Consider the following 9,852-nt stretch of genomic DNA (forward strand, 5'->3'; position numbering starts at 1 on the left):
AGTTTGAGATCGGTCGGGAAGGGTTTTCCGGAGATCTGAACTTCAGCTTTCTCTAAGCCGCCATCTTAACCGGCAGATTTTTCTTTCTTATATGTTGCCTTCTAAAGAGGAGTGCATTTTTTTCTTGGATTTTGACTAAAATAACATAGCATGCTAGATACTCTAGTTCCATCAGCTGCTAACAAATGCTTTGCAAACCTTAAAGCATCATATGAATGTGAGTTATTATTACTATTATTCAGATTATCTTTAATTCAGTTTAGTTCTATCCAACAAGCTTTCAATAAGAACCTACTCTTTGCTAAGTACTTTTGCTAGGCACTGAGTATACAAGGATAAAAAAATAATGCAAACTCTGCTCTCAAAGAGAGAAAGAAGACAAATGAAGACAGAGAAGACCATTTATTAAGTGCTTTCTATCCATGCACAGGGAGTACAAATAAGCAAGACAGCCCTTGCCCTCAAGGAGCTTACATTCTAATAAGGGAAGAAAACACATAAAGATAAACTAGAAAAGAAGAGGTGATATGGTGGAGGAGGAGAGTATATATGCCAGAACACTGTGAGGAAATGGTTGGAAAGGGTCATAGAGGCCTGGACCCTGGCCAGATAAGGCAAAAAGCTTACCTATCAGAGCTGAAAAACCTAGAGGTGAAGTCCAAGTCTCTGGAAGAAATGGTTGTGTCATAGGACCCTGGGAAAAGGAACAACTAGAAGTATTGGAGGCCTGGATTCCAACCTCACTATTCACCAATAAGATAAGGCAAGAATTCTCCTACCAAAGAACATAAAATCTACTAAGATAAAACAGGAATAGGACAATCACACAAAGTAAGCAAAACTCAAGGTAGAGAATAAGGGGCAAAGGAAAGATCCCAACAATGACTCTAGGAAACCCTCCTCAAATTGCAATGGGGAGATCAGAGAAGGCTATGTGAAAATAGATGTCATTGATCTAGTCTTGAAGGAAGAGGAGAATTTCAGTAGAGGTGAGGTAGTATATTCTAAATATGAGGTTAGTCTATATAACTGTGCAGCATTGGGAAAGGAAAAGAAAAAGGAGATTGGAGAAGAATAAGTAGTCCAATTTGATTTCAAGGTAAGTGTAGGACAATATTATTAAATAAGTCTGGAAATAGAAGTTGTGGAGGATCTTAAATACTGGACTAAGTAGTTTTAATTTTGCACCACAGGTAACTCTCTAAAACTATAAATTTCAAAGGTGATGACAATACATTTATACAAAAGCTCATGTTAAGTTAAAACATACACACACACTCCCTAAAATTTCAGGCAATAGGGAACCACTAAAGGTTTTTGAGCAAGCCAGTGACAGTTCCCTGATGAGAAAACATGGGATCATCTGCACCCGGGAACTTTTGGGGACATTGCTCCATTTGGGGATACTCAGATCTAGCTGGAAACATTTCTTCTACTTAGTATTTATGTTTTATGTGTTCCATAACAATTTTGGGGGGCCTAATTAGTACAAAATTTCTACCTAGAATCCTAGGGAGTACTGACAACCGATCAGGAATTCTCCCTTTGCATGGTGACTAGTTTGCTCTTTGAATCATGGAAAAGCAGTATAGTAAGTGTTTAATGTTGAGTATAAGATTCTCTTTCAATAAGATTCCAGTACATTTTAAAATAATACTTATTAAGCAGCTGCCTATATGGGGAGATACATTTAACATATTTTAAAACACAAATTAAACTTATAGGAACTGCCAGTTTATAACATTTCACATTTCACTATTTCATATATATACTTTCCTTCTTGATGCTTTACTCAGTCATTTGTTACTTTCCACAAATGATGCTGAGAAGATGAATGCAGCAGCACAAGGGCAGTCATTTTGTGATGGTTTACTTTAGGCTACTATTGCTAGTGTTACATTTCATCTCTAAGTAGGGGCCATCAAATCTCTAAATGTTCACAATTTTCAATGGAAAATGTGATGTTGGTAAGCACGAATAAGAAAAAGAAAGATAGGAATTAAAGGAGAGAAGAAAGGGAAGGAGAAGAGAAAGAGAAGGAAGACAGGAGAAAAGGAAAAAAGTTGTAAGCAGAGGAGAACAGAAAGGAAAAGAGAAGAAAAGAAAGGAAAATGTAATCACATGATGAACAAGCATTAGGTTTCTGTGTGGTAAGTTTTTTTTTTTTTTAAACCCTTACCTTCTGTCTTGGAGTCAATACTGTGTATTGGCTCCAAGGCAGAAGAGTGGTAAGGGCTAGGCAATGGGGGTCAAGTGACTTGTCCAGGGTCACACAGCTAGGAAGTGGCTGAGGCCAGATTTGAACCTAGGACCTCCCGTCTCTAGGCCTGGTTCTCAATCCACTTAGCTACCCAGCTGCCCCCGGTAAGTTTTATGTCAAACACAAAGGCATTTGGTGTCTGTTCTAGGGTTCAAATCTAGCCTCATACCAGCTGTGTAACCCTGGGTAAGTCACTTATCTATGGGGATAATAATAGCACCTACCTCCTAGGGCTGTTACGAGGATCAAATTGAGGTAATGTTTATGAAAAGTACTTAGCGCAATGTCTGAGTCATAGTAGGTGCTATATAGAAATGCTTATTCCTTCTAAAAAAGCAGGATAGCAGGGGGCAAGGAGGTCTTCAAGGATGAGGTGATATTGTTCCTTTAATCATTTGTGCCAACCCATTTTCCTTTTATTTCTACAGGTGAGCTGCAATCTTAACACATTTCCAAATGAGAAAGCTCGCCATAGGGCATACAAAGCCCACTATGATGAATTCTCGACACGTCAAGGAACCCTGCATCTGGGCAACTACACCCATCCCTAGACTCTTGACTTTTATTAGAAGCCCTTTTAGTATGATAGGAAATTCTCTGGATAGACTAGAGAATGGTGGGCTTCCCTTTTCTGCCCTTATTGAGACAAAATCCCTGTGTCATTTGATGGGGATTCTGGCTCTGTAAGGACTTCAGAATCAGCCTTCAAGCCAATGATATTTGATGACTTCCTATTTTTTCTAGGTCAAAATGCACTAGTATCTCCTTCCTATTTTCTCACTGGAGAATCATCTTCACTAAATCAATTCTAAATCAATAGTCTAGCCCATCCTCTATTCCCATATCCTCTTTTGATGTGAAGAACTTGAATTTCAAGGCATTCATCCAAGGAACAATGCCAGAGTCAGATCCCACAGCCCTATAACATTCAAGGCTATGAACAACAAACACATTGGCTTTCATGCTTTGAGATCCCATGTTTCCTCTCCTGAACCTTAGTTCTCCTCTTTGGGTTTATGATCATATGCATGGGAGTTCCAGTTCACCATGGATCCTTCTATGAAGTCATTGGAACTTTTATGATCTGGACTATTCCTATTCTCAGTCTCCCAAGCCATTCCAGTATCCCTTATCTATGGGAAGGTTGCTAGGGATTAACATTATTTAGAATCCTTCCTAAAGAAAGAGAGACTTCCAAGGAAGAGAGAGGGTCACAGGAATGTGTTCTCAATATGCAAGTGTTCTGGCTGATCTCCTTGGTCATTTTTTACATTATGGAAGCCCCCCCTTCTGCCCGTTCTCCAGTATTTTTTGTCAGAGCTTATATATAGAGATTCCAGAGTTCTGTATTTTAATTAAATATCTTGATTTGCCATTCCTCTCTCATGTCTATATTTGAATATCTTAATAATATGCCTACCACACTAATGATGGAACCAAATGAAAATTCAGGAATTTCATATAGGGATTTTTCTCAGCAAAGTAGACATATTCCAAATGTCTAGATCAAAGTGGTTGGGCCCCTACTGTTCTCACTTCCCCTCCTCCCACTCTGATTAAAATGTCAAAAACTACTAGTTAATAACTACACACTAGTCTATTAGCCCCATGCTCTTCTGATCTCAACTTTGTATCTCTATCCTTCCCCCTTTTCTCACCCACTGCTCAATGCAGCAGGTAGTGAAGGCCTACAAAGCACTTTGCTTTCCATCCATTATTTCATTTGATTCTCACAACAAACCCTTTGAGGTCAATAATATGAATAGTATCATCCTCACTTTACAGATGAGGAAATTAAGCCTCAGAGAAATGATTTGCCAATGATTAGTAAGTCGTGAAGACATACCTAGACCTTATGGCTTCAGCCAGCAAGGCCAGTGCTCTGAGGTTCATTGTAGCACGAGGCTTCGGATGATGGCTGGATTAGCCTCCACAGACCACCAGGTATTACCCTCTTTAGCTGATCTCTTAAGATTCCTTCCCTCTCTTACTTTAGGAGTCTATTAGTCCATGAATATTCCGGGTGGGACACTCAGGCTGCTTCTCCTAACTCTGAAAGAACATGTTCTATAGTAACTAAACTGAAGAACTAAGTCCAGGACTTATTAGTAGAAGCTCATCCTAGAATGAATATGTTACCTTCCATGATCATATTCTTCAGAAACACTAAAGTGACTCCCAAAGGCCAGATGATCATAAGAGAAAATAGCAGTTTGGGCTCTTTGAGGTCACTGCCTCTGACAGCTTACGTGCTCCATGATGGCAAACTCTGGGCCTATGTATGGTTCCATCAGCCATAAAAGCTCCATTATTGCACTATGGTCCAAGTTTTGGGAATCAGGGCCAGTATATCACATGCAGTGGTGTGTAAAGCAACTAAGATAGTACCAAAATGGAATTTGGTATCTTCTGGGTGACACTTTCCAAGTAGGGAAATGAGTTTTAGCCTAATTTTTCAGGAACTACTAGACAGTGCACTTCATCTAGAGGTGAACAGAGACACTTAGATCAAGCTGAAAACAATGTAATGGATCACAAAGGAATAGACTGACTGAGAGGGTAACTAACCCTCAAGTATCTGGTTCATGGACTGAAATGGCAATCAGAAAATTCCATATGGATTCTTAGGAATGGCTTAAGTAACATCATTTTATTTAGAGAACGAAAGGTCTTATGCTCAAATAGGTGTGACAAAAAGCAAAAGAACTTAAAGCCTAGTAGTATATGGTACTTATTTGGAATCTCCAAGCCATGGTGGATATACAAACTAGAGGATGACAGAAAAGGGCAAAGGAGCACTTTGAGGATCCAGAAATTTACCCATTCCTCCTCAAAGTGTGATAGAAACTGTCATCTTACAAAAAGAGGTGCAGGGAGACAATACGTGAGGCTCGGTCTCTCTCTCTTAGGTCAAAGGAAAGCCAAGGCTTAGGGCAATAAATTATCAAATTATTTATTGTCCAAGCAACAGAACAGTAAAAGGCTGATAGCAAAGGGAAGATGTATTGCTCTGTGTGCAGCTAACTCTGTTCCTGAATGCTCTTCTCAAAGTCCTATATCCTTCACGTCCCCAGACACTGCTCCCCAAAGCCCTGTATAGGCAGCCCCACATCTGCCTCTCCTTGTCTTACAGTGCCACCCACTGGTCACTCTGAGATTTGGTATAGTTTCCACCCAGCCAGCTCCTTTTCCTGGCCCCACCAAGCATTAATTATTGGTGAGGTTTCACAGCTTGCAGGTAGATTTAACTGGGCCTTCTGAAGCTCTCTTCCATCCTGGCAAGATCCTTTTTTGTCTTTCACTCTTTTTCCTGATGGGCCTCAGCCAAGCACTGGAATCTTTAGCTTCTTTCTCATGTCTACACTCATCTAATAATTTCCAACTGGTTTCACTACTTCCAACCTTTCCCCACTCTGGCCTGTCTTCACACTGCTGTCAAAATTATCTTCCTAATATTAGCACAAGTTGGGTTATGTTACTCCACTACCAAAAAATCTTCAGTGGCTCCTTACATAAGGAGCATAAAATACATAATAGGCTAATGTTTAAAACCTGGCAGAGTCTAAAGCAGCTAGGTAGTGCAGTGGATAGAGTACCAAATCTCAGGTCAGTAAGACTGAAGTTCAAATTCAGCCTCAGACACTTATTAGCTATGCGACCCTGGGAAAGTCATTTAACCTTGTTTGCCTTCGTTTCCTCACCTGTCAAATGAGCTGGCAAACCATTCCAGTATCTTTTCCAAGAAAATCTCAAGTGGGGTCATGAAGAATCAGACACAACTGAAATAGCCTAATAACTTAAACTGTGTGACCTTGGGTAAATCACTTAACCTCCATTGCCCAGCCCTTATCACTCTTCTGTCTTGGCACCAATATGTAGTATTGATTTTAAGACAGAAGGTAAGGGTTTTAAGGGAAAAAAAATAAGTATGTAATAAATGCTTAATGAATTGAATAAATCTATTTCATACCACAGTTTGATATGGGGTCCTTGACCCAAACTCTTATCACTTTCTACATAAACATAAAAAGAGAGAGATCTCTAAGGGCACAGAGAAGTGATAGGCCTTCAGATTTTTCTTTTTTTTTTTTTCTAGCTAGGAAATCTAGAAAATGTGGGGAAAGTTGAGCATTTAATTAGATTACAGTACCAGTTTATCAAATATTCAACCTGTAAACTTTTAAGGAGGACTTTTTCTGCCAGCTCCTTCCAACCTTCAGTTAGTAAGCCTGGAATGTTTAAGTCCTCTGGGGTCAGTGAGCAAGAAATAACAGGGATCTATGCTAATTTGTATTTGGGGCTGGGGAGTAAGAGATTTGCATTATAACTTGTAGGTCACCCAGTGACAGCCCCTAGACCCTCAGAACCATATAATGTTAGAGCTGGGACAGACCTGAGGACACAGAATATCAGTGCTAGAATGGGCCTTATGAGTCCAATCCCCTTATTTACATAATGTAGTGTTGACAGAAGTCAAACATAGTGAGAGTTCAAGTTGGGTCAACTGTGAAATAAAAACCCGGAATGCCATTAATACATACAATGACAGAATGGCTATTTCAAAGGAGTTGATTGAAACCTTATGGAGTCAGAAAGTGATAGATCCAGATAAGATCCAGGACCCTTCACAGTAGTACCTAAATAATTAGTGAAACCCTTTGTTAGCTTCCTCTCTGATGCAAGACTGGTCCCAGCTTTCTTAAAAAGATGGTGTTACAAATTGACTGTCAAAAGATGGTAACACCAGCCAAAAAGTCACAGAGATATAAAGAACAACTACTTATTGATTTGATGATGATTGTGCAATCTACACACAAGTACTGTAACATTTATCACCTTTATTGATTGTAACAAGACTTTTGACTCAATTCCGCACTCATGGATTAGTCACATAATGCAATAGTTCAAATGGATCCAAGCTAGGCTATGTCATGCTAACACACAAAACAGTTCTCTATTTTAAACGTTTCCCCAACACAATACTGCCAAGAAGAATTGATATGAAATGTGGCATATTCTAGGAAGGCAGTTTAATCCTATTACGATCCTAAGTCCATTATCATTATTCCTGAAGAGAACTGAGAAGGCCATCAAGTCAAAGAGGGAGTGGTATCAAAACAGTATTAATCATTTGATGCACTTGTATAACATCAAGTGTAATGTTACCAATGAAAAATGCATTAAACATCTATTTCGTTTTATGGAAACATTCTCCAGTGATATCCAAATGTCATTGGCACTCCATAAAATTCTTAGTGTGCCCCAATAGAGACTGAAGACTTTGCACTGGAAGCCAGAAGTCAAATTGAACCAATGGATAAAAGCAATATTTAGAAATATCTTGGTCTTCTCCAGGCAAGTCACATTGAGCCTAAAGCTATTAAATAGAAAACTGAGACTGTGGTATTAAGAAATTCCTTGAATCTTTGAATCAAAACTTTAAGGGAAAGAACACATTTAAAGCAATTAGCACCTATGCAGTACCAATCTCAATGTATACTCTTTTGGCTTGGTAGAATGAACAATAGATCAAAGTATTCAAACATATACTCATGCAATGTTAATGAAACCGCAGGCTTATCACCCCAGGGCAGACAGAGAAAGATCCCCTACTTCTTCATCAAAAATGAGGAGTAAGATTTATAGATTTTCTTAGGGCACAAAATAAGCAGTTAAAATTTTGCAGACTTACTTTTGAAACAAGCAGACCTCATTTCACAATGCAAAAGTAAAATATGACAACAGTTGGTCAGGATTGGTATAGGGAATCTGCAGACCAGCAGTTCCCTTCACCAATTATATCAAAAGTCTAGATCTCCAAATAACCCAAAGTGTGAATCCCCAGAGCTTCATGAATGCTTATTGATTAATTGATAGTAGGAGTGATATGACATTTCTTCTACTAGGTTTCATGTTGCGGATACTTAATAAATTTGTGTTGAATTGAAGATTATGTTGGTAATCAAAAAGTAACATAAGTGAAGAAGAAGAAGGTACTGTGGAGTGCTTAGAGCTTGGTCAGACATTGAAGATGCCAGGATCAACCACTGCATCTCAGGCCACTGAAAGTTGTCCTGTCTTTTGTCTTGCCACTGGTCTTTGAGGACTTTGGAAGAGAGGCGGAGGCTAATGATCGTAATTCTGCCTCACATAAATCCAATATGTGAGCAAGTCAAGACATCACCCCATGCTGCCATTGATCCTTTTTGGAAATGAAGGACAAACAACAATACAAACTTTAAAGCACTATATAAATGGGAGTTATTATCGCTACCATTATCTATAATCACTTCAGGCCCCAGTATTACTAAGGAAGACTGGGAAGGATTGGAGAGCTGGCAATTCAGGCTTTAAAACACTATATAAATGTAGGCTCTTATTACTTCCTGATGCCAAATTCATCCCCCCAAAATAGCAGTGTGGTGGAAGGAGGTATCATTATCTCTTTGGCACTAAGTACTTCATCTCTTTTGTTGTTGAGCATGTCTGACTCCTCATGGCCCCATTTGGGGTTTTGATGGGGAAGATACTGGAGTGGCTTGCCATTTCTTTCTCCAGCACATTTTACAGATGAGGAAACTGAGGCTGACAGGGATAAGTGATTTGTCCAGGGTCACCAAGTTAGTAAGTGTCTGAGGCCAGATTTTTAATTCAGGAAAACTCATCTTCCTTACTCCAGGCCCAGCACTCTATCCAGTGTTCCACCTAAACAAGCGTACACAGTCCCTGTCCTAGGAGCTTGTGTCCATTACTCACTTAGTGAGAAACTGAAATTTGGCCTGGAAAATTAGTGAGAGGAGTTGGGAGAGAAGGTGAACTACACTACTAAAAACAATATTGTGGCACTAGATTTGATGTCAGACCTTGGTATAATCCTGGTTCTGACACTATTTGTGACCCAGGGCAAGTCATTTTCCTTGTTATTGGATTAGAGCTTCTTTAAGGCCATTTACAGCATTAGATTCTATATTCTCATGGATATAAACCTAAAACAGAATTTAAAATTTTCTAGGCTTCACTCTGAAGTTAAGGGCAAAGTTAAGAGAGGGGGAAGGGGAAACTGAAGAGTGGGTTAGGAGAGAGATGCAAGGGGAAACAGAACAGATACAGAGAGACAGAGGCACACAGAAATAGAAATACACAAAGACAGAGGGAGACAGAAATTAAAAAAAAAGAAACAGAAACAGAGTCAGGAGACACTGGAAGAGGAGAAAGACAGAGAGAGACACAGAGAGATAATGATCCCTATATCCGTATCTTCATTTTTTAGCAGGCCACAGAAGTCAGAGTACTTCCATCCACAGTTGGAAAACTTCCTAATAATACCTGCTGTCCAGAAATGAAGTGGTAGTTATCCCCAAGAATTAGGGACTCTCCATCTCTGCAGGTCTATCAGCAAGAAGTGGATAACTGGGCTGAGATTGTTATAAACTGGATTCCTCTTCAGGTCTGGACTAGATGATCTTTGAAGTCCCTTTATCTCTGAGATTCTGCAATTACCAATGTGCCATGGAGTAGCTTTACTAGTGGCAGAGCTGGGACCTAAGTGTGTAGGGAGCATTGGAGATATAGTGTTTGTTATTTATAAGTAG

At 39.4% G+C, this 9,852-nt stretch overlaps 1 protein-coding gene across 1 annotated transcript in view; it reads left to right on the forward strand.

The window, feature by feature from the left end:
• Positions 1–3,635, forward strand: part of CFAP77 (cilia and flagella associated protein 77) — a 229,178-nt gene extending 225,543 nt beyond the window's left edge. Inside the window, exon 6 of the mRNA XM_007475199.3 lies at positions 2,689–3,635. Coding sequence (XP_007475261.1) covers positions 2,689–2,811 — 123 coding nt within the window. The 3' untranslated portion in view covers positions 2,812–3,635. The remainder of the gene's footprint in view (positions 1–2,688) is intronic.
• The last annotated feature ends 6,217 nt before the right edge of the window (positions 3,636–9,852 follow it).

Source organism: Monodelphis domestica, chromosome 1, assembly GCF_027887165.1.
Source record: "Monodelphis domestica isolate mMonDom1 chromosome 1, mMonDom1.pri, whole genome shotgun sequence".
Lineage (NCBI taxonomy): Eukaryota > Metazoa > Chordata > Mammalia > Didelphimorphia > Didelphidae > Monodelphis > Monodelphis domestica.